This window comes from Erpetoichthys calabaricus, chromosome 18 (genome assembly GCF_900747795.2).
Source record: "Erpetoichthys calabaricus chromosome 18, fErpCal1.3, whole genome shotgun sequence".
NCBI classification, from domain to species: domain Eukaryota; kingdom Metazoa; phylum Chordata; class Cladistia; order Polypteriformes; family Polypteridae; genus Erpetoichthys; species Erpetoichthys calabaricus.
Window position 1 is genome coordinate 35,857,342 of NC_041411.2, and position 24,455 is coordinate 35,881,796.

At 39.8% G+C, this 24,455-nt stretch overlaps 1 protein-coding gene across 3 annotated transcripts in view; it reads left to right on the forward strand.

The window, feature by feature from the left end:
- wu:fl23c11 (interleukin-17 receptor C) overlaps positions 1–23,904 on the forward strand; it is a 63,001-nt gene extending 39,097 nt beyond the window's left edge. For 2 of the 3 annotated variants that reach the window (XM_028824071.2, XM_051921178.1), the window contains 13 exons: positions 1,402–1,476; positions 1,788–1,871; positions 1,961–2,082; positions 2,317–2,413; positions 2,578–2,622; positions 2,824–2,957; positions 7,194–7,253; positions 7,844–7,907; positions 8,048–8,214; positions 11,413–11,475; positions 18,473–18,524; positions 19,718–19,813; positions 20,139–23,904. In XM_028824071.2, coding sequence (XP_028679904.1) covers positions 1,402–1,476; positions 1,788–1,871; positions 1,961–2,082; positions 2,317–2,413; positions 2,578–2,622; positions 2,824–2,957; positions 7,194–7,253; positions 7,844–7,907; positions 8,048–8,214; positions 11,413–11,475; positions 18,473–18,524; positions 19,718–19,813; positions 20,139–20,956 — 1,877 coding nt within the window. In that variant the 3' untranslated portion in view covers positions 20,957–23,904. The remainder of the gene's footprint in view (positions 1–1,401; positions 1,477–1,787; positions 1,872–1,960; positions 2,083–2,316; positions 2,414–2,577; positions 2,623–2,823; positions 2,958–7,193; positions 7,254–7,843; positions 7,908–8,047; positions 8,215–11,412; positions 11,476–18,472; positions 18,525–19,717; positions 19,814–20,138) is intronic. The other variant, XM_028824073.2, reaches the window with a different exon arrangement.
- Positions 23,905–24,455: the final 551 nt, after the last annotated feature.

The following is a 24,455-nucleotide window of genomic DNA, read 5'->3' on the forward strand; positions in this document are numbered from 1 at the left end:
CTTTAGGTCTGCCATATCTCTTCTATCAGAGTTTCTTCCAGTTTCCAATTGCCTTTGGATTGTATAGGACACCATTGTATTCACTGACACTGATTCACTGATTGTTTTGCAGTTTCTCTAAGTGAAAGGCCTACACTTCTAAATGTAGTAATGCTCTGTCTTATTTCATTTGTTAATTTCAGTTTTCTTACCATTATCAGTAGAATTTACTATGGTCTACGGTGCAGAGGGTGTAGTAACACAGTCTGTTTCAACTAAGATGGTTTTAAGTGATCAATAGAAGTTGGGGCATCTGTGCAAATTGTTTGCTTCAACTTGCAAGGCTTAATTTACTTTAATTTCTGCAGAACATCTGTATGTTGTAACCTATTAGTTGATATCTGAAGAAGGCCCATTTGTTATATTCTGAAATTTCCTTTTTTCAGTTTTTGATAATCTAAAGTCTAAATTTAAACCTTTGGCAGTTTACTGCTCACCTTTTCACCATTTTAGTTCATTCATTGCATTTCAACTGATTAAATTTGAAGTAAAACTGGAAAAACCGAGGTGTCCTAGGACTTTGATCGGTACTCTCTCTTTTTAAAAAAAAATATATATATATATATATATATATAACTTATGATGTTTGCATGAAAAACTATATTTTATTGTGAAAAAATGCCTTGCACCATTGATATTTGTAATCTTAAAATTTAAATATATGTGCATATGTGCATTTTTAAAAAATAAGACCTAGACTGATACCTTCTGCTTTTATTTTTAATGTTTTTACCTTTCGATTTACATTTGTTAATTTCCTGTGTACACCAGATTGTGTTTAGATTGGTGTTGTTTATTCTACCAATTTTCCCCAATAATTACTGTCATGTACTGTCTTTGCATTAAACACTTGACATTAGTTTTTTGGTTGTCAAGTGCTGATCTTCCTTTCTTCATGACAAATGTATCCATTAGTTTCAAAAAGAACTCGTGGATACATTTTTCAACTATTCTTTTACTTATATTTTTAGGAAGTGGTTCATACATTTTATAATGCTGATATATTTTAACCTATATCTGCACGTGGAAACACAAATATCTTAGCAAATGTTCCTGGTATTATAATAAAAAAATCTGTATATAGTATAACATGACAACGGCAGAACAAGAAAGAGATATCAGCCGAGGGAATTTGGATCCTCAAGAATGTTCCGAGCAGACATGCTGCATTATTATTCTCCATCGTAAGTCCCATGTTTCATGTTCGAGTGCTAACCTCGAGCCCCGTTTGTTGTGCAGAGGACTTCAGTGCCACATTCACCGAAATGTTGGAGCTAGGATATGTTTAACACGTGTCTGTGCCGGTACTACGCTCCCTTTACCTTTCCTGGTTTCCCATCTCTTCTGTATTCTTTCACCTAGGGCTCGCAGCAAGGATACCCAGATTCAGTGAGAGTATTGGTGTTCTGGCCACTATGAAGAAGAACAAAACGCCAGGTAGTAGTCATTGGTAGCTAGCCTCTAAATCAGATTTAGCGCGTACTGTTTTTGTATAGTTTTTGTTCCCATGACTTGTGTTTAAACAAAATATCTTGTATTTGTAAATAATTCTCCTGTGTGATCAGGCTGTGTTTTGGTTTTGCATTGGATTGCACCTTTCAAATATTTTACTTTGCTTGATGGAGAGAAAGAGTTGTGGTGTAATAGCCATCTTTCAGAGAAAATCGTTCTTGCCTTTTTCTCCTTTTCATCATTTTTCTCTTTAATCAGCTGCTCTTCCCTGCTTAAAATCCCTTTTTTGTCTCAAGTTGCTTTAGATACTTTTTACAATGATGATGAAGATGGGTGGGAAGGGGGCAGTGGATCTGAAAGGAAAGGTGACCTTGTGGCAGGTGAGTTCAAGTCTACTGTTGTCCTTTTGTTTCACTCCTGATCTGCACTGAACAGTTCACTCATGGTTATTTGTTTAATTCATTGTTAGCCCCTCTGTGCACCACGGTGGTTGTGCATGTGACAACTAGTCAGGTATCAGAGAAATTCCATCTGACCTTGGCCCTGTCCCATAATGTGACAGATAGGAAGCCCACCGAAAGTCAACATGTGGTAAGTGTTGTAATTCACACAATTGTCTTTACAAATTCAGCGTCTTGTAGAGCATTGCTTTTGGATGGCAGCAGGATGCGTACGTTCTATGCAATGGTGCTAATAAATATCGAAATCTTCTTTTGAGAACATTCCGTTGGTTCTCTGAAGTAAAGACTTATGTCTACAAGGTAACAGATGTTATGATGATAACAGGAACTCTGTGTAAGCATTTGTGTTTGCCATTTTTTGAAGGGCCATGTTGAAATGGATTCATCTTTCATACCAGTGGGAAGCAGTGTGTCAGTATGGATCGAAGATATGGAAAAAGCAGAGATGCATCAAGTTCCATGTAAGCTGTGCCCTTGTCAAGTTTAGATACAGCTGTTAATGGTGGAGATTTGGGAAAGCATTTATATCTTCACAATGATTTTCTTCTATAGCAACTTGCAAGGAAGCATCATGCAAACTACAGTATATCACATATTTAAATTACTTTATTTGATTTTCTTGCAGCTTGCAACCATAACTTAATGAAACAGAATGTTGAAAGATGCAGTGGTAAGTGTCACAGGAGGGGGTCAAGAGGGCCGTACAGGAGAAAGAAATGTATAGAATGGAATGGGATGGCACTGGCCATGCAGATGGGACAGACAGAATTGTTTTGGTGGTACAGCTTTGACAGTGGGTAGACCTCTGTGAGCCACCTGAAGCAGCGGAGAGCTGAATGTATTACTGACTTGTCATTCTAATTTTTTTTAGTGCCCTCTGTGATTACGATCCTGCACAAAAGTGAAGCCATCATCAGTCTAAATGGCTCCAACCTGCACCGGTTTAACAATGCAACTATGTGTCGCAAATTTGAGAATGACACTTGCCTGATTGCTGGAATACTGGTAATATGTTATGGCTATCTGTTTATGATGTGTGTTTGTCTATTGGTGTTCTGATATCAATGTGTCAATGTAACAGCTCACCTCCTATCTATCTATCTATCTATCTATCTATCTATCTATCTATCTATCTATCTATCTATCTATCTATCTATCTATCTATCTATCTATCTATCTATCTATCTATCTGTCTGTCTGTCTGTCTGTCTGTCTGTCTGTCTGTCTGTCTGTCTGTCTGTCTGTCTGTCTGTCTGTCTGTCTGTCTGTCTGTCTGTCTGTCTGTCTGTCTGTCTCGTGGATGTCAAATTTAAGGCCCAGAGACCGGAACTGTCCCTAAGACCCTTTTAAAGTGGTCCACTTCATCAACATTCAAAACATGTTGCATACAGCCTGGAGTGACTGCTAGTTTTCTCAAAGACCCCTTTAATGTCTATTCCATATACACTGTACATTGTATCAGTATATAGTTCAGCTGGATTGTATTTAATTCTGGCCTTGAAATGTGCCTCTGTGTCCAAATCATATTATTTGGGCAGCACAGTGCAGTGAAGCTAGTAAACTGTAGTAAGAATACAAACTGGCTTCTTGTAATGACCCAAAAAGAAACAAAGTAAAGGTAAGGGCATGCCAAACTGCCATAACTTTAGTATTTTAGCAAGATGCCAAAGATAGAGATGCTAGCTTGACTTCATGCAGGCCACTGCTGCCACGTCTCTCAGCTTTTAAATCTGGGCCAGCAAGGTAGATGTTAAGAAATGCAAAAAAATTAGTTTAGTGAAGTCTTCCAGGATAATAATGGGCATCCATGACCAATGAATAACCTAAGACCTTGACCGTTTAAACCATACACCATGATTGTTCTAGTCACCAGAACTTAGCCCAGCTTATGGGAGAATCTGGAGTGGCATTTCCCATTGGGATTAATAAAGTATCTATCTATCTATCTATCTATCTATCTTAGAGATCATTATGAGCCACACTCATCTAAACATCAAATTGTGTAGTTTCTTATTGAATAATGTTTTATGATACTAGAATCCACTAGCCATACGAGCATGTCCTGTTTGTGCAAAGAAGGCTGAAATATTGGATGGGTGGGATGAAAAAACAGATAAATAAATTGTACTATTGCATGTTTCTATGTTATGACCTGTGTTGTGGCAATGAGCTTCAAACCTCAGAACACAATCATACCAACACAGAACCAGGTGCAAATAAATGATTTTTATTCACAATACCTTTCTTTTTCAAAGTCCCCACCACAATCTCCAATGACCACAATACCTCCTTCCACCTCCCTACATTTGAGCTTTGCCCTCTGCCTCACGACTCTGATTGAAGTGGAATGGCTTCCTTTAATGACCAAATCGACCTTGCATAATGAAAGCCCTTCCGTGTCATACAGAAGCCTCCCAAACCAGGGAAATGTATTCTCAACAGCAGCCCCTGGTGGCACCCAAGGACCCCAACTACGCTGCCCTTCAAAACTACAATTCCCAGGTAACCCTGGCGGTGTACAGACTGGGGCCAAACCAGAGGAGCACTACCCGTTGTCATTCTGGGGGGATGAACTGTTCAGAATTCTCCAGTCCATCCATTATTCTTTTATCCCGAATGACATAGGAATCAGTAAAAATCCCTGCCAGGATGTGCCTCCTCCTCTTACATTGTCCTTCTGTTATGACCTTCCAGTGGGGCAAGAATGCGCCTTCCATCCCAGTTGGGATGCCAGTCTATCCACCATGGCATTTACAATGTATACATTGTGGCCTGTAGGAGGCACTCAGCTCCCAACACCCGACACAGACAGATGCAGGCACAAGTTCCAGCACAACCCAGGCTTTTATTACGCTGTGGGAAACTCTTTCCTTTGTCTCCCACCAACACAGCCAAAACAGTACAAATAAACACAATAAAGCACATAGAAACAGCACTTTGTCTTCTGTGTCTTTCTCCCTCTTCTTCTCTCTGTTTCCGCCATTCCTCCCCCAGCAAACTTTGCCCCTCTTCCTCTCAACTCTGGCTCCTGGAATGACGGCAACAGGCTTCTTTTATGCTGCACCCGGCAGTACTTCTGGTGGCCTGTTAGCACTGGAAGCACTTCCGGGTGAATCCCTGTAACACCCCCTGGCGGCAGCCACGGAACCCAACAGGGCTGTACCAAACTTCAACCCTCATGAAGCCCTGTGGGAATCCGAGGCACTGCTGCAGCCTATGGGAGGCTTCCATCAAGGACTCCAGGGAATATAATGCCCTGTGTATATTCACGAGTAAGGTTCCTAGCTGTCAGCCACAAGATATAACTTGTATGCTTAAATGTTGTGCATATTTATTGGTATGCTTACATAAGTTCTAACTGAATTAAATAATATATTAGGGCAGAAGATACTTATTTATACGCAATATTTTGAGTAAACCCTATGTCTTTGTTGGGAATTGATTTTGCTTGCTTTTCTGTATCAAGAACATTCACTTTTGCTTTCAGCATTGCTCTGGACTTAGCAACTTGAGCTTGGCCATAATAAATAATTCACTAAAACACCTAACGTTTGCCAAACAATGGAGATGGAGGACATTGCACATGTGCTTACATCCTTAAATGTGACATGAACATGAATGCAGTTAAAGGATTACAAACACACAAAAGCAGCTGCATCAACCTTTAAAATCTGTTTTCTTTATGAGTGTTGTCCAAACTGGATTTTCTGGTGTGTGCTTATTACTATCTACATATACACAACATTCATTTGGAAATGTTCTGCACTGCATTTATTTCCAGAGGCTGTGCAGCTTTAAGCTGTTTGCTGCTTGGGAATATACATGTGAGATTAGAATTGTGATTCTGAGGCCTGAAGCCTTTCTGATGGCTTGTGGTGGCCCAGTGCCTTATTAACGCAATATACGTTGTTGTTTCCTTTATATTGTCGGTTATCTGTACACACAGCCTTGAAAAGCTCCATAACATTGCCTTACGTACGCTAAAGTATCCTCCAAACCACAGTAATTTGTTTTCACATTTACCATCTACACTTTATGACCCTTTCGGACCTGAGATTTTCTGTTTTTAAGGGAAAAATTATTTTGTGAGATATTCTACCTTTGGGGTGTCTAGGAAGCTCAAAAATAAAAAAAACAAAAAAAATGGTCACTATTATTATACAATAGCTTCCAAATACGTCAATCTTCTTGAAGAAATTAAAATTGAAAGTGGTGTGCACAGTCTGGAAGCGTTCATGTTCACTTCTGTGTTTCGTGGACTGTATGCCAGTCTCTCCAGTCTGCATTAATAGTAGCACGCCAGTTCCAACAGCTGCAAATCTACCTGTGCTTTACAACAACGGCTGCATATATGTGTACTAGTAATAGGATGTCAGGGCCGAAAGAGTTAACTTTCTTCATAGAACTTCACAAACTTTTTATGTTGCAACACAACCTTAAAATAAACTCCACTTGCCTGAGGTCAAAACCAAGGTTCCTCTGCACCGTGATGTGATGAACACTGAGTAGATCCATCAGTAGTCCTCCAGACATGAAATGGTGAAAAGAATTTGTTTTTTTTTTTTCAGATTCAGATTGCCTTGGCAAATTCTTTTCACGGGCTTGTTCTGCTTTAAGACAAACCATTCTTTCCTCTTTTCCGATCCTAACGTCTTCCATAATGTCATCCTATTTTGGGTTTCATTTTTCAGATAAGTGGGAGTCTTAGTCTTCCTGCTGAGTGTAAACCTAAATTAATCACTCCAGATTTGTCCCAGTTTCACAGTTTCAGATGTACTTTCATGATCAAGGTGAAATCTTTATGTCATAAGCTAGGTTTATCACTCAAAATGTGAGACTATTGGCAACTGCTAACTTATTTGACTTTGCATTCTCCCAAAGACCTAGCAACTAATACAAAGTGGCTTACATTTACTCCTCTAGGGACACAATAGAAAATTAATCCGAGCCCTAGCGGCCACTGCTGGGACATTCCTACAGTGTTACGGTGCAGCACTCCTTAATCCACAGAGAGCAGCTAGAGAAGGACCTTTGTATGACCGTTCTGCCTATGATGGGCATGACACCTAATTACACTTTACCACTTGTAAGCCTTTCCACTAACTCCAACCCTGTAACCCAAAATGGGCTTGAGACCTGCTTGATGCTATCTGTTGAACATACTTGTTGTAAATGGACAATGCTTCGGATGGGGAATCAAATTCTAATGTTAACTGTGACTGTGTTTTTTTCCTCTTCTAGAATGCCACGCATCCCTTCAGAATTCCAGTCAGAGAGATCACTCCTTGTCTGTGCTATCAGGTAATCGGAGTGCAGTCACTTTCTACTTTTATCCTCTCAAGTGAGCTCAGTTTCACAGCCATTTTATTATAAGCATTTTAGGAGTGTCTAGAAAAGTGTTTCTCACCCTTTTTGGTGCCTCGACCCACTTTTTCCAATTAAGTGTCTTTGCGACACGCAAACTAAATCAAGGTCTATCGTTAGAGTGGGGTGGGCAGTTGGTAGAACAGGGAAAAGGGCCCCTCTTGGTGAATCTAGCATGATCGTCTAAACTGGGGGAGGAATCGACAATCTGAGGGTCGCAACCCAATGGTTAAAAAAACACTGCTGTAGATCACATAAAGTATCACGTGGATATTAAGAGGTGATGTTGGAAAGAATAGGATGAGGATCTACAGAATGAGAGATACACTTCACACTCGTATGTCTCCTCTAAGGCTTCAGTTTTTCTATTCTTTATACCAGCACTTTCTTCTGCTCAGTCATCTCTTGTTTACCTTTTCAAAAGCTGATGTAGGCTGCAGAACAAAAATATCTTTCCCATGTAATCCAATGTAGATTAATCTAAGAGACATGAGCGCTGCTTCATTCTGCTTCTTCTCTCTTTGCAGATTTGGTGGTCGGTTCTGTCAGACGCAATGCGCTATGAGTTCTGCCCCTTCAAGAATCATTCAGGTAATGTTAGAAGCTTTCATTTATAGGATGCTTAAGCACTGGCAGGCAACCTGTTTAGGCTGCCACATTAATTACACTGGTAGGTGATACATGAGACTTGAAGACAACCATCTGACTTCTCCATCCATATGTCTTTTCAGAGTTCTGGCAGAATGTATTGCAAAATATCTCAATGCATATGGAGGAGACTAGTGGTCTGGTCTGGAAATTTGATGCCCCTTGCAAGGTGGAGGGTAACGTGTCGCTTTGCCTGATAAATCTGCTAGGCCACTGCACGGACATCAAAGGCCAGACATTTAAGCTGGAGGTAAGGTGATTCGGGGTGTCATCCAAAGAAACAAGAAATGATCTTCTAGTTGGAAGTGGAGATGGACCTGTGGAGTGTGATAATGCTCACTCCAGTTTGACAGTATAATAAGCAAAGCAATTTGCAATCAGGCCATTTGGAGATGCTCAGTGCATTGGCGTAGCTAGCACATCGGGGGCCTATGGGAAAATATAATGAGGGAAAAGAATATAAAGACTGCAAGAAAAAGTTTAACAAAGTAAAGGCATATTTAACTGAATAAGGAGTTTCTTTGAAGTAAGTTTTTGAACATCAAATATTTCATTTTTTGTGTAAGAGTATGACAGTGCAAATACAGGGGTGGGCAAAAGTAGGTTTGCAGTGAGTACGTGAAACAGTTTATTCTTGTATTATTATTTATTTATTAATTATTTTTATTTATTTGTATTATTTGTCTTTTTATTATTATTGTGACCCTGCTCGCTTCGCTCGCCCAACTCCCGTGTTTGCGCTACGTACTAACCTCTTTGTGGTTCTGCCTCTCACGTATGGGGATGCGGATGTACAATTTACTAACTATTTTACATTACAGCGAGTAATTAACCATATTAAAAATATTAAAATGTAATAATCCATCCATCCATTTTCCAACCCACTGAATCCGAACACAAGGTCACGGGGGTCTGCTGGAGCCAATCCCAGCCAACACAGGGCACAAGGCAGAAACCAACCCACTGCAGAAATGTAATAATTTGAATGTAAATTATGTTTCATGTTGCGTTAGAGTTATTCGTTGCATAATACGATTTTGTTCTGTTTGGCTTTGAAATTAACACACAAAAACTTTTTAAACTTACACTTTTACTGTAAAACTTAAGTTAAAACAAGTTTTTGAATTTAATTTTCGTCAATATTGCATGGAATTGTGATTCTGTGTTTGGACTTTCATCATGACAACACCATGTATAACTGCACGCGATTGAATTTTGTTTCTTTCTCTCTATTAAATAAAACAACTTTTTCGAATGTTTGGCTATGAGATTTGTAAATTGTCTTTGCAAAAGCTATTCTAACGGGAAACTGTTACCATTTTAATATGAATGGCATATCAAGATCTCCTTTGATGTCTAATGTTATCCCCTGAAGATGTACTACATTACCTTTCTTGGATACATCCTTCTTTCTACAGTAATTCGGCCAGTGGAAGACCAGACAGTGTTAACGGTTGTAGATATTCTTTGGGATATTGAAAGCTGATGTTTTCATCTTCCGCACGATCACCACCAACTGTTTCAGCACAGTCTATTGATATGCATTTAACCAATTTGCCGTGTAACATTGATTTGTTTGACTTCATCGTTTCTCAGTGCTAGGATTGCCCGTGTACTTATTTTTACTGTTGATAACCCTTTGTGATGAAATTCTTCAATAAGATTTGGACATAATGCGTCTTCTTTAATTGGGAACTTAAAGTGAGGAAAACGTTAAAATTTATAAGAGCTGAGAGAGCAGGAACTGTGTCTGTCAAAAGCATTCACACAAATGAGAGGTGAGAGGACCATATGTGTGGTTTTCTATGGTTGAGAGGAGGGCAGGACTTGAAAACATCTCATGGCCAAAGTCTCGACTCGCGGGACTTGAAAAAATCTTCCTATAAGTCTTGTCTCATTACAGGACTATTTTATTATAGTAGAGAGATTGTTATTATTTTATATCCTTAATTAACAAGTAGAATAGAAGAATTTTTAAATGAGGAAATCCAGCAATTTGTGTGTGCACTTACTGTACGAGATTGCAGCTAAGTGCATTGTGCCATTGTGACATTCTTTTGAGTTAATAAAGCTATAGTAATAATCATAACCTGCATGTCGTTTTTCATACGAACAATTGTAAGCCTACTTTTGCCCACCCCTGTACATTGTTTCAGAAACATAAATATGGCACTTAAAATTTAAATATTAGGTAAATTAGTGGATTATTTATTTATTTAATTGAATGAACATTTAATGCAAAATCATTTAAAACTACTGATGCATGAATTTTTTATTGAGTGGGCACCACAGAAGAAGTGGACACGCAATTGTTTTATATGCTATTTTCATGAAAGTGTATGGTAATATTAATGGCAGAAAGCTATATATTTCACATAGTATGATTTGCAATTTACAGAAATGTTACTGTAATATCCCACATAAACTAGGAAACTTTCTTTATAAAATTCAAATGTAAAAGTTCAAAACCGGTAACTTGAATTTCGCATATTGGAAAACTAATTATACAATCACATTAGTTTTTTCTTTCTAAATTTCGTTTTGGCAAATGCTTTGACAAGATCTCTAATGTTTATTTTTTGTTACTTTCTTTTCCAATACAGAGAATTGCCAAGCTTGATAGTCTCACTTGTTGCATGGCTGATCTCAAATAGTTTGTAGTTATCTCCGTTTGCTGAAAGATAAAGTCAAAAACAAAATCCATGCAGCTCAAAGATCAGACACAAACGGAACTTATCGCAGCTTTAAGCAATGCATACATACGAACTTACCCATAGATCCACCTAGTTTTGAGCTTTGCTGTCTTCTGACACTACTGTTTTGTTCCATGAAAGCACTCCCAATGCTGACGCAACACAACACGTTCACAATGGCTTATGAGTCATTTCTAGGACGGGATTGCGACGGGTGATTTGAGCGCATATGGTTTCAAACCGTATGAACAATGGAAGCTGCTTTTAGAACTTGTAACAGAAGCATTCATTGGTCTTAATGGCTTGAAACCATACACTTTCAGATCACAGGTCGGAATACTGATCATAAGCGCTTCCTTGCTGCAAGGATTGGTAAACATTAAACAGTGGGAATTTGGGGGAAAAAAAAGGAAGGCACTTAGGGTTTACGGGGACTCTGGAAGTTTCCACCCCCTCCACATGGTTGTTACACCACTGGATCTGTGTTTTCTACAAAATTGGAAAATGCTACGTAACTAAGTAATAAATTGACACAAACCCCTAACGCTGGCCTACTGTGGGTTAACCCTTTGAATGGAGTGCGTGCAAGTATTTGAGTGTGGAAATGAGTTGATAGTGTTTCTGGTGCTGTGGTTGTGTAGAAGACCAAATTTATGACAGACTGCAGTTCACATTCATGTGGTAGAAGCTGTGCTGTTGAAACTTTGGATTTATATGAACTGATCAAGGATTGTTTCTCTCTTTGCCTACTACAGAAATTTGGAGAGTTCACTAACATCACAGAATATACCAGACCCAAGTCCAATCTGTGTATGAAGGTAAGAGCATACAGAATGACTTTTAGGTATTCTGCCATCTAATCTAGTATTTTTCAAATTCATTGAATTTCGGGTATTAGACATATATAAACAAAAGACCTGTGTGTGTGGTGTGTGTGTGTGTGTGTGTGTGTGTGTGTGTGTGTGTGTGTGTGTGTGTGTGTGTGTGTGTGTGTGTGCGCGGGTGTGTGTGTGTCAGTGTGTAAGGAGCTCCACTCTGCTCACTGTCAACCACAGCCATTAGATGGCGCACTTTTAAATTTTTTCGGTGCTTGCATGCACCTCACTTCTCACTACAAAAGACCTGTGGGCAGCCATCGCCAACATGCAACAACAGGGTCGTGCTAATGACACAGATGAGGAGACACAAAGCTGAAATGAAGCAATCGCCGCAACTCAACAACGTGCAAGTGAAACACCTCAGCAACAGATGGCAAGGTGTGAAGTTTTCACTAAAAGCATTGTTGATCTGGAGTTTTTTCTCGAGACAAAGATTAATAGGACTTGTATGCTAGCAATACAGTTAAGATATGGTATCGCCAAGTGGGGCAGCAAGCACAAGATAGGTCCACGTCCTCTACACTGGGTAATTGTTAAGAGTTTAGCTGACGCCTCTCCAAATTCATGAACATAGTAAAACTGCTAGGGAGTTTTCAGGTTGTTTTTTATCCCGAAGACCACACGCAGCTAGTAGAGATATATTCCTACTCATTCCACCCCTTTTCATTTGCCTTTTCTCAGGAATCTCAGATGTTAAACCAAATAGAGAACACATCTGTTCTTCTTACTTACCGTTGCCATTCTGATAAATATGTATAGGTCACTTCTGTTACCCAATCTTTTTATGTAGCTTATCAAGGTGTGCAAATGCTTTGCAGTATAATTTAAATGTTTTTAAGAGTCAGAGTGGTGTAGGGGTGCAGATGCAGATTACAGTAGATGTTAAGTTTATTTTTGTCATTACGTGCACACAGGACAATGACATTCTTACTTGCATGTCTGTCATAGACTAGTGACTGTATTACATGATATTGTAGACACCAGGGGGCACGCCATCTCCCAGAATACCTAACATAAGCAGGCACAGACACAAGTTAAAAGCACATTGAGTCTTTTATTGTGGGAAACTCTTCCACAATATGCGTTTCTTGACACAACAGCCACAAGTACAGTAAAGCACAAGATAGCCCACTCTTTCTCTTCTTTCTCTCTCGGTCACTGCCTCCTCCACTCCTCCTTGCAAACATTGTCCACTTTCCTCCCGACTCTGGCTCGTCCATCTGAGGCAGGCAGCTCCTTTCGTCTCATACTTGAGAGAACTTCCCGTCTTCCATACACATGGTCTGAATGCACTTCCTGGTGAGATGGAAACCCCATGAAATAGAGCTCCCCAGTCCCTGCAACGCTACCTGGCTGCAGCCATGGAACCCAATAGGGCTCAGTCAAAAAAACTCCATGCCCCGTGCTTCCCTGTGGGAATCCAAGGCACTGCTGCAACCCGGGGTGCTGCCATCTAGTGCATCGGTGGAAATAATGTCCTGTGCACACTCCCTCTCCGATCCTTCCATCCCATAAATAACATGAGAGGCTATTCAGTCACCTTTTGGCCAGAGGGTAAACTCTTTCTTTGAATATAGTGATGTGAGTATTAATAGTTCTGTACCATTTGCCAGGACCAAGAAGGAAACACTGACAGTGCAGCAGGGTTGAGGTCTTTAATAATACCATTTGCCCTTCTAATGCAGCACATGTTGTGTATTGTTTATCCTAAACAGAAAGGCAACTGGTTATCAGTAATATTCTGAACTAACTTCACCACCATCTGCAGATCTTTGCAGTCCTGAGCTGAATACACGTAGGCACTGTATCAGGATGTTATGAAGCCACTGAGGATGAATCCCACTGTATACCTAGAGAAACTGGTGAGCATAGATGGGGACATCCAGCTTTTTCCTCAGATGTCCTAGGAAATAAAGGCATTGATGATAACCAAGATTTGTAATTTTAGATAGTAATAGTAACTCAAAAAATTAGAAGATGGGCTTCTCTACAGTAGTTGTGAGTATGATCCGCCTTCTGCATCCTGACCAGTTCATTTGTTTTTCCTGGCGCTTTGTCAGAAGGTAAATCTTATCTCTGCAGTTCATCTCATCATTGTTGCTGATGGTGGCGTAATGGTGGTGTAATCTGCAAAGCTAGCACTGTGCTTTCCCATGTAGTTGTAGGAGAACAAGGAGTACAGCAGGGAGTTCATCCCTGTACCCTGCAGGGTGCCAATGTTGAGAATCGGAGTGGAGTTGCTCTTGCGTGCGCTGTAGTCTTCTGGTTGGGAAGGCTGAAATCCATAAAGGATAGCATGAAATCTCAAGTCTAGGCTTTGGGTTATCAGTCTTAATGGAACAGTTTATAACCAGTTTCCTTGTATAGCAGGGCTTTATTATCCTGGTGTACCAGGAGGCGATGAAATACAAGGGAGATGGCACCGTCAGTGACGATAACAAGTTTGTAATCATTGATACAGTCCACTTTAGTTTTGTTTGGCATAGGGAGAGTTGGTATCCACAGGTGATTATTAATAAATGAGAAAATTGTTTTTGCAGTTGCATTCAAAGTAATCAGAGTTTAGAATTAGTCACATTAATGGGTACGATGTGTGAAAGTGTATCTTGTCACAGAGTGAAAGGGGGCTTCACTTCTTAAAAACCTTTGTTGTCTGACTCTGGTTTTGGCTGTGAACTTGAACTAGCTTGGCAGTGTTACCGATTAGTGGAGCTTGTTTCTTAGCCTTGAATATATCCATATTTTAAGCAGCTTTATGGTATTTTATAGGCATTTAGCTATTTAATGACATTTTTGTTTCTAGCTCCTTTAATTCTCAGTTGCCTGTTAAGAACTGCTAACTTTATTAGAATAGTAGAGGAAGCTGGCTGGTAAGAGGAGCAGAAAAAGTTGTTCAATATCCATTTTTGTAAACACTGTTAGGCCAAGGGGACATGCACTTAATACCTGGGTGCCGCAGATAGATGGTCATTTCCAGGGAGTGGACCGCTTGTCTGCCTGGGGGTTTGCCATCCAGGATCCTGAGCTGTTTCATTGTGTGGTGTGTGTGTGGCAACACGCTGTACCAATGCATGCTCCCCAACCTAACCTGACCTGACCTGACAGAGTGAGTAAGCCACACAATACTTAACTTGAAGTGGAACCCAGCTTTCCAAAGACACTGAAGTGATGGGATGTTCATATAGTGTGGTAGAAATGAGAGTTCAGCCCTACAGTCAACATATATTTACATGCATTAGTTGTCCTGACCTTAGTGGTTCAGGAGATAAAAGTTCGCTCATTTCCAAAATAATATGCACAAATTCTAATTGTCGTGTGTATATTCATGGTTTTGTCAGCTCTTATTAAAAGGGTAATTAGAGTCAGAATATATGAAAATGATTTACTGATCATTGGTACATTCTTCAATATATAAATAAAATATGAAGATATGTGAATTTCATTAAAAGCATTTGGGTTTTAGAATAGAAAAAAAATGTGTGGTGGTCTTAGAAAAGGAAACCTCACTAGTCATCAGTCTGGAATGATTATTAAGCCATTCTCAAATCAAATGAAATCCATCATTTCACAATCATACGACGATCTAAAAGATTCAAGTATAGGCCCGTGTTGGCCTGTGTACTCAGGAATGTGCAGTTAAATAGATATTCTCCAAGGTCTGAATGTGTAATGCTCCTTGATTCCTCAGAGGACATAAAGGTTACATGTGTACAGACCTCGCTTCCTATAATAAATGTCAAGGTTTATGACTTTTCTTGAGAGAAGAGGCAGAACTGAGCTCTTTGAAAAACATTACTGTACAGTAATATCAGAGAGACTGATCAATAGACCTGTGTAAAAATATTGATTCTCTGATTGTTATTTTTCATTTAAATGATCTAATTCATGAAGTTTCAAGATTGAGCTTGTGAATGTTCATCCTGCTCAGTTACTATATGTAGATTTTTGCTTATCTTCATTTTTGACATCCAATCCAGTAGATAGTTCTAATGTGCCTGTTAAGGCTTTCTATGGAAAAAGCACCTCACATAAAATGGTGTGTCCTCTTTAACTGAAATCAGCATCTTCAACACTTAAATCAAATGTGTGGACAGCTGAATATCCAGGGCAGCAGATTCCTACGTGACAATCACACAATGAAATCAACTGGGCACCTGTGGCAGAGGTGTTGCAGACAAGCACGCTGTATGCCAGTCACACCAGGAGCAACCTCACTGCCTATATGCAGAGCTGCTGTTCTAGCATTTCCAATGTACTGTTCCATTGCGTGACTGCATCAATTACAAGTTTCTGTTTTGTCAAGTCCAAAAAACATTGCTTCTTTTTAAGCATGTGTCTAGCTAGCTGTACTGCTACAGTGGAAAATATTGGGAACATGCCTCACATATGGTGGAATTTTCAGAGCAGCATGTGATACAAAAGTGTGTGTGTGCTCAAACCAACCAACTTGAAGTAGCTCCATAATAGTGGCGTTATTGGTCACAATGGACAGTTCTTTTTTTTATATTCCATTCATTCAATACTGTTGTCAACAAACTTCAGCTCTAGATCATCATTTAAAAATGCTGGCTTTTTGCCTGAGGGCTGTGAGGACACATTTTTGAGACTGATTCACGTGACTGATACAAGTGAGCAACTGAAGAATTATTGAAAGACATGAGTCTTCCCGCTGTATCTTTAATTTCAACTAATTCAAGATTATTTTAAATGTCCACTAGGGGAGTAAATTTGGCTAACAGCTTAGTTGAAGGGTGTCTACATGGACATTCATAACACACAAATAGATTATTGAATAACATTTATTATTTATTTGATTATTTTATAGTAATATTTTTTGCAAGATGATATAGATGTTTTATAAAGTACAGTAATCCCTCACTTATCGCGGGAGATAGGTTCCAAGGCCGACCGCGATAACTGAATTTCCGTGAAGTAGGGACACCATATTTATTTAATTATTTAACGTGTATTTGGACGTTTTTAAACCCTCCCTGTATTGTTTACAACCCACCTTTTACTCTGTTAATAACAGGGACAACTGCTAAGCAATATGAAATCGATAGATAAGTTTACACTTACTGTATAGCGAAGTACACGTAGCAGCTTGTAGGCGGTCATGACGTCGTCGACCTTGTTGCAAAGATTCCTAAAGCAGATTCCATCCAAACTACTGCCTTATCATGTCCACTTGCAACTCGTTTTGGGCCCTGGTTAAAGGACACTGCGGCTGTAGATCTTATATGCTTTTCCTCCTTTTTAAATAAAAATAATCGTGGACTCATTGATGCTGTAATGATGTCCTGCAGCGGTGTAGCTGTTCCCTTCCTTCAACATATCCAAAACTTTTACCTTTTCTGCAATCATTTGCATCTTCTGTTGGCGCTTGGACACGGCCCCTGAAGCAGTAGCACGTTAATGCTGAATGAGTGAGATGAGACTTCCTGGTTAATGCAGCACTTCGTTGCTGAGCCAATCAGCAGCACACAGGAACTTAACTGCGTGCTCTGATTGGGTAGCTTCTCAGCCATCCACCAATAGCATCTCTTGTATGAAATCAACTGAGCAAATCCAACTGAGGAAGCAAGTACCAGAAGTAAAAAGACCCATTGTCCGCAGAAACCCGCGAATCAGCAAAAAATCCGCGTTATATATTTAGATATGCTTACATATAAAATCCGCAAAGTCGTGAATCCGCGAAAAGTGAACCGCGAAGTAGCGAGGGATTACTGTACATGCCATTGCATTGTATTACAACAAGGAGCCCCCCGTATATTATGTATGGACTCTGATGTGGAAATACATCCATCCATCCATTTTCCAACCCGCTGAATCCGAACATAGGGTCACGGGGGTCTGCTGGAGCCAATCCCAGCCAACACAGGGCACAAGGCAGGGAACCAATCCCGGGCAGGGTGCCAACCCACCGCAGGACACACACAAACACACCCACACACCAAGCACACACTAGGGCCAATTTAGAATCACCAATCCACCTAACCTGCATGTCTTTGGACCATGGGAGGAAACCGGAGCGCCCGGAGGAAACCCACGCAGACACGGGGAGAACATGCAAACTCCACGCAGGGTGGACCCGGGAAGCGAACCCGGGTCTCCTAACTGCGAGGCAGCAGCACTGCCACCGTGCCGCCTGTGGAAATACATGTGTTAGTTAAATTATGGTGAATTCTGAATGATTGCAGTGCAATAATAAGAGCAATGATATTTTGTTCCACATCTTCCAAATACTGATGTTAACGGTTCATTACTAATCAAGTATTTCTTCTTAAATGTCATTCTATGCTTATGTATATGTTACGAAGTCACTATGTAGACACCCTTCAAATAAAGTATTACTGAAATGTGTCAAATTATATTAATGTTCTCTATGCATGTTTAAGTAATTTCTAAAAAAAGCCATCCAATTCAAAATATTCTATGCTAATTCAGTCAAGATATCAAATCGAATTGGGGCATTGTGAATTGGAATCAAATTGAATCAGGACATCAGTGCTGCCCTTCTGATCATCTTACTGGAAATGTTTAATCCAAATGTTTGCTTCTAAAGTGAGTGTCACTAGTTACTGATTGTTAGGCAACATGATTGACTATTGGCTATTGTGACACTGATTTTTCATATTACTTGCCAAAAGGGGTTACTTTTATCCACTGTTACAATTTTATGAGGACAAAACACAACACAATTAACCGTAAAATCTTTGGGATGGACTATGCTTTTCAAGAGACACACACGTTTAATGTACAGCTAGTCAAACCTCAACCACAAAACATGTTACAATATGGTGATGAAGTAATAACCTGATATGTGGAGACAGACAGAAACATCTGAAGCCTTTGTGTGGCTGTGATGAACTAAAATATCCTTGTTGGATGTGTGGCTTTGGGTCTAACTTGCATATCTCTTGTTGATTGTGTGCAGGTAAGGCTCAACAAAATGGACACACATCTGGATTTCCATTGTCCCTTCAGATGTGAGTAGCCCAATTCTTGTGTTTAGTGTCATTATCCTTTCATATCTTACTTGAAACCAGGGTAATAAAAGCTATTAAAGTATTTTATTATAAGCAACTTACATTTCAGTATACTTTGTACATAATGACAATACTCCTGCTATTTCATCTACTACTGCGCCACTATAATGAGGAGTGGAAGAGACTTTAAAGATAGACATGTAACTACAAACCTAAAGAAAGGCTGCTGTACTTCACATTTTTTATTTCAAAGTATAGTTTAGTATTATACTTTTATTCATATCCTAAGAATTCACAGTTAAAGTCCAACGCTCAAGCAGCCATTAAGTTTAACTTACAATGTGCACGATGGCCCTTCAGCATATATAATTTTCTCTGTTACATACAGTGAATGTAAAAAATTTTCACTTCTTAGGACATTTTATTATTTTATAACTTTGAATCATATTGTATTTATTTGTTCTTTTTTGAAACAATTAGCAGGAGACTGTTTAATGTCAAAGTGAAAATGGATCTCTGCAAAGTGGTTTAAATGAGTTGCAAATATAAAACAACAAATTATTGATGGCATTAAGTATTTACCCCCATCACATCAGTATTTAGTAGATGCACCATTGGCAGCCATGACAGCCTTGAGTCTGTATGCACAGGTCTCTCTTCTTATCAGCTTTGCTAATATCTGGACACTGTCATTTGTCCCCAATATTCTTTGCAAAACTGCTCAGGCTCTGCCAGGTTGTACTGAGATTGTGAATGAACGGCCTTTGTCAAGTCCAGTCAAAATTCTCAGTGGATTGAGATCTGGACTCTGACTCGGCCACTTCAAGTCATGAATATTGTTGTTTTTAAGCCATTCCAGTGTAGGTTTGGCTTCATGGTCATTGTCTAGCTGAAATACAGATCTTCTCCCAAGGTGTAGATTTCTTGCAGACTGCATCAGGTTTTCCTCCAGGATTTCCCAGTACTCTGCTGCATTTATTTTACCTTCACAAGCCTTCTAGGACCCACTGCAGAGAAGCAATGGGTGAACAATCCTTACTCATAAAAACATTATTTTAAGATTTGTGGTTGGGTACACCCATTTAGGTAAAACTTTCCGGTGTCTAATTAAATATTTGAAATGTCAGCTCATATTTGAATGAACAGTAGACCAAGGGCCGCCAGTGCCTTAACTCCTTATTTTCTTCTTGCAGCCTCCTTTCACAGCATGGCCCTGCCATTGCTGAGTCTGTTGGTTTTGGTATTGCTTGGCACACTTTTGCTTGCATTAGTAAAGTGGACCTTCAAAGGTAAGACTACATCCAAACATTACATATACAGTATCCCCTATCATGCTGACACTGCAAATTATGCCTGGTTAATGAGACTGAAGTCTGTCACATTAAAAGTGATTTTTGCTTTTTTGATCCCTGTGCAGTAGAGCTCTTGTCTAGTTATTTTGAGATGAGTGCTGAAAAATGATGTCAGTACATCCCAGTACATCTCTATCATGGCATGTTTTCCTGCTATGTTAATGCCATTGATTTGCCCTTAAAGATCGGACGGTGACCTTCTACATTTGACTGCTGTTGGATAATACTAATTTACTTGTAATCTCTATTTTTTGGCATGCAGATTTGGATGAAGGAAATCAAGTTTTGATTGTCTGTCCATTTGAAGAGGACTTTGCTGTTGAAATTATTGTATCCTCTCTGGGAAAATGTCTGAATGAACTTGGCTTCTCAGTGTCACTGGACCTGTGGAGTCGAAGCGAATTGTGCACCCTGGGGCCAGTACCATGGCTTCACTTTAGATTGGGCCAGCTACGAAGTGAAGGTGGCAAAGCAGTGGTGATATTGACCAAAGGATCTGTGGAACGTGCAGGGCAGTGGGTCAGATACTTGGAGAACGGTGCTAATGCAAGTCCTAACTACCAAGCAGCAGGTCTTTGCAGTCCCTACGTTGATGTGTTCAGCGCTTCGCTCAGCTGCATCTATGCAGACATTCTGCAGGGCCGTGCTGGTGAACGCTTTGTTCTGGCACAGTTTGAAAGTCCGTTCTTATCAAGCCTCAAGTGCGATAAGGTGCCAGAAATCTTCCGTAGCATCCCTGTATACAAACTGCCCTCAAACAGCTTAGGTTTTCTCCGAGTACTCTCTTCTCACAGCCATAAGTGGCTCCAGTCTTTTCGCTTGAGGGGTGCCTCCCACATTCTCCACCACAGAATGAAAGAAGTCCTGGAGGAGTTCCAACAGAAGAGCCATGAGGACCTGGAGAACTGGAAGGAACAATGGAGACATTCAGCATTTTCACAAAGCAGCACTGTCTCAGACTGTAGCAGTAATGGCACGAACATTACACAGGAAATGTTGGAGACTTTACCCCTGCATCCCTTCAACAAGCATCAGTACAGATCTATGCCTTGTGGCATACAGGGGCGTTCGTGTATTTAATACACGACATGGACATTCTGCCCAGGTGCTCCTTGGGAACACTTCTGAAGGACGTCTTATGATACTCAGGCAGACTTTTCCATTTGCACCTTGATGCAGTGACCTAGGTTTTTGTTTTAAAACTATACACTAAAATCTATCAAGCTGAACTCGAAATGGGGAAACTAGTGCGCTGTTCACATGTCTGTAATTATGTAAATTACTGGTCACGCTTGTGACATTTTAATGACGGAAGATAACAAATGTACTTATTTAACACTATAATATTGTATGGATTATTTAGTTTGGACTTTTGTGCAATTTGTGTGACATATTTACTGTTTGGTCGAAAGTACATAGTGCTGCCTGTTCTACTGAGCACTACAGGTAACGTCTGGAGCTCGAGTGCTGAATAGGCTTTCGGTCAGTATAATGGCATTTGGACAAGCTATTTTTATAATCCTCATGCCTTCGTCTCTGTAAAGCAATCAATTCTTTAATTGCATGCGTTGAATATGTAAGAGGAAATAAATAAAATGAAAAGACTTGGATGCCAATCACAGCTGGGTAGTCAGGACTGCCGTGCAGTGCCAGGCAGGGCTCACATAATTTCTATGTAACTTCACCTCTTCTTTTAGGAGTGTGTGGAGAATCGGAGAAGATTATCTGTCTCGGTGTGTACATGGATTAGGGCACTGGTTTTGGGTTATGAAGATCTCTTGTAGAACCCTCACAGTTTGTATAAGATGCACATTTCTGGGTGGGTTATGTGTGGCCTACTGATTAAAGTGCTAAACTGTGCATGACAATGTGGCCGATTCAGTACTCAGCATTGTCTCACTGGTGAACCTAAAGGAATCATTAATGTAAATTATTGTAAAATACTTGTTGAAGTGTGAAGCATCTTGGGACGGTTTACACAATTAACAGTACATCAATCCATTTTCCAAATTTGCTTAATCAATATTATAGCATCAAAGAGGTCCAACGCTTATATCGGCTTCATTGGGGTGAAGGCAGAAACATCCCTGGAATGGGCAGCTGTCCATCGCTTTCGCACCTACACTGGTCCAGAGTCACCTGTTAATCTAAGACTGGGAATGCTAAAGGCAAACTGGGGAACACATCACAAAGGTGCCATCTGGTTAAGTTACCATCTTCTACTTCTACTCTGTGAAGGCCTGTTTCCAGGGTGCATTTTACCTGACTCTAGGAAGGGCTCTTTTGTTCTTGTTTCTTTATCCAGGTGGCATTCATGAAGGGAATAGAGCTATCTGGGCGTTTTTCGATTATCTCAATGGCACAGGTCAGGTTTTCTTCTGTATATTAGTCACAGATAATGCACATTGGAATTAGCAGAATTATGAAAATGTTGTGGTGTGCTCCTTTGAAAAAACATCGGATTTATTGTATAGTTGAACTTGTGTGACCTCTTGGGTTGATGACTGTTATTTCCTTGATGCTTCCATGATTTTTCCCAGCTCCTAACACTGTAATGGACAAGGTGGATTCAGAAAATGAAAGGATCTATGGACACTACATAGGGTGCTTTTGGGAAGCAGTGCTTCTCAGCCCTAGTCATGCTGTAGCTGGGGTTTTCGTGTTAACACTGTTGCCATAGGATGGCCATTTTGTTTAACTTGATACCTCCTTTCTGCACTCAGTGTGTAAATTCAAAGAAGTGTCTGACTTAATATATTTTTTGTAGCTTTTAATACACAGTTTATTTCCATTTGGGTGTCATCATCATCTTAACTGTTGAGTGTCAAGGCTTCATCCACTTAATTGTTTCTATTGATAATTAACAGTACTACTTTTTTGTAACAAAAAGCATGTGACCTAACCTTTCTGTGATTCAGCTATACAAAATAAATACTTAAACAATGGTTATATCGGTCTGAACTTAAAGTGGTCACTGCACAACTCACTATACTAGACTGTGTTTAGATACAACTGTGTGTTATCCTCACAAAAGCAGCTTTAGAATGTATTTAACAATAAATAACTTCCGTAATAGAGTGGTCTCCCATTCAGGCTTGTTTTCCGCTTTCACTCTCACACGGAAAAGGTGCATTTAGAGAATGGATGAAAATTAGCAAATAATTCAGTTAAAGGAAAACTGTGAGAAGTTATGTTGAACTTGAAAAGCCGTGAGCAGCCTATTTCATTTAAACATCTATTTCCTGATCCTGCTACACTCTACTATGGAGTTGCTGGGGATCAGAAATCGCATTGGGCACAAAGTAGAAACCAATCCTAAATGGGACCATACTCCACGGCAGGTCATGGTCACACTGAGAGAATTTAGAGTGGCCGTTTGCCTGTGAAGCTAAGCTGCACGTCTTTGGGATGTGGGCTGGAGATCAAGTCTCCTACAATTGTGAGGCAGTTGTGCTAATGACTGCACCACCATTTTTTGTCCTTCCCAAATCTAATCCCTTTTTCCCACACTAAATTATTCCCACTGGCTTTCCTCCACACGTGGGAGGTTCACCTCAACCTGATAACTCTTGTTCTATCTCGATGGCATTGCCAGCCATGCTGAAGGAATAACATAGCTGCTGCTATGGGGAGCAAGTTCTCTTTGCTTCATTCAAGCTGCTTGCTGTCCAGGTGTGTGGCAGTCATCTGCTGTTGTGTTTTTGCAAAAAGGTCTGTTCAAATCTATTGACTCCTCTATTATTTTGCTCTGTTATGTTAATTGCAAATTGACCCTGCACTGAAATTTGTGAAGAGGAAAACAATGGTGTTAAGTATTCATCTTACAGAGGCATTTACAAATTTGCAGTTTATTCTTGTGGCTTGCAGTCAGTTGAATCAGCAGCTTTATTTGGCAATGAACTACTTACTACACGTGTGCTCTACTAATAAATTATTTTTCATTATAAAAGTGGATTTTTATTTATATTTATTCTGGTGCATGTTGTGTTTTAATGTAAGCTCTGTAATAAATATGGTCTCACCCTTAACCTTTTTGTATGTCTTTATTTTATGAAATTAGGAGTAATATGCTTCAGTGAGACATCCCACATAAACAGTAAAAGTTAGTGAGTATACTAGTTTGGCAAGAAGGCTCACCAAAGTCTTAACTTGCTCAGACACCTGGGGAAAGCCTGCAGACTTGCGTCAATACCTGCACATGCATACATCCTGGTGTGGCGTCTGTTCAACTCTGGACTGCAAATCACAACAGAGGGTAGTGAAGTTGGCCATTACTGGCACACAGAAGCGTTCAGGTAAGGACATAATATATATGATGCTATCTGCCTTAGAGGGGTTAAGCAGTATTATAAAAGATCTCTGAAATCCTGCGCAGTCACTTTTCTTCCTCTTTCACATAAACGGCGGGTACAGGCACTCATAATTTCAGATTCAGGGAGCTTTTATCATCAGGTCATAGGGCACTCAGCTGCCTACTGTAATAATAATAATAATCATTGCATGAATTGTCTTGATATGTGTTAGTTTTTTTTAATATATGGTGGCCTCTATGGAGCGTTCCAACCACCAGGCAGAAAGT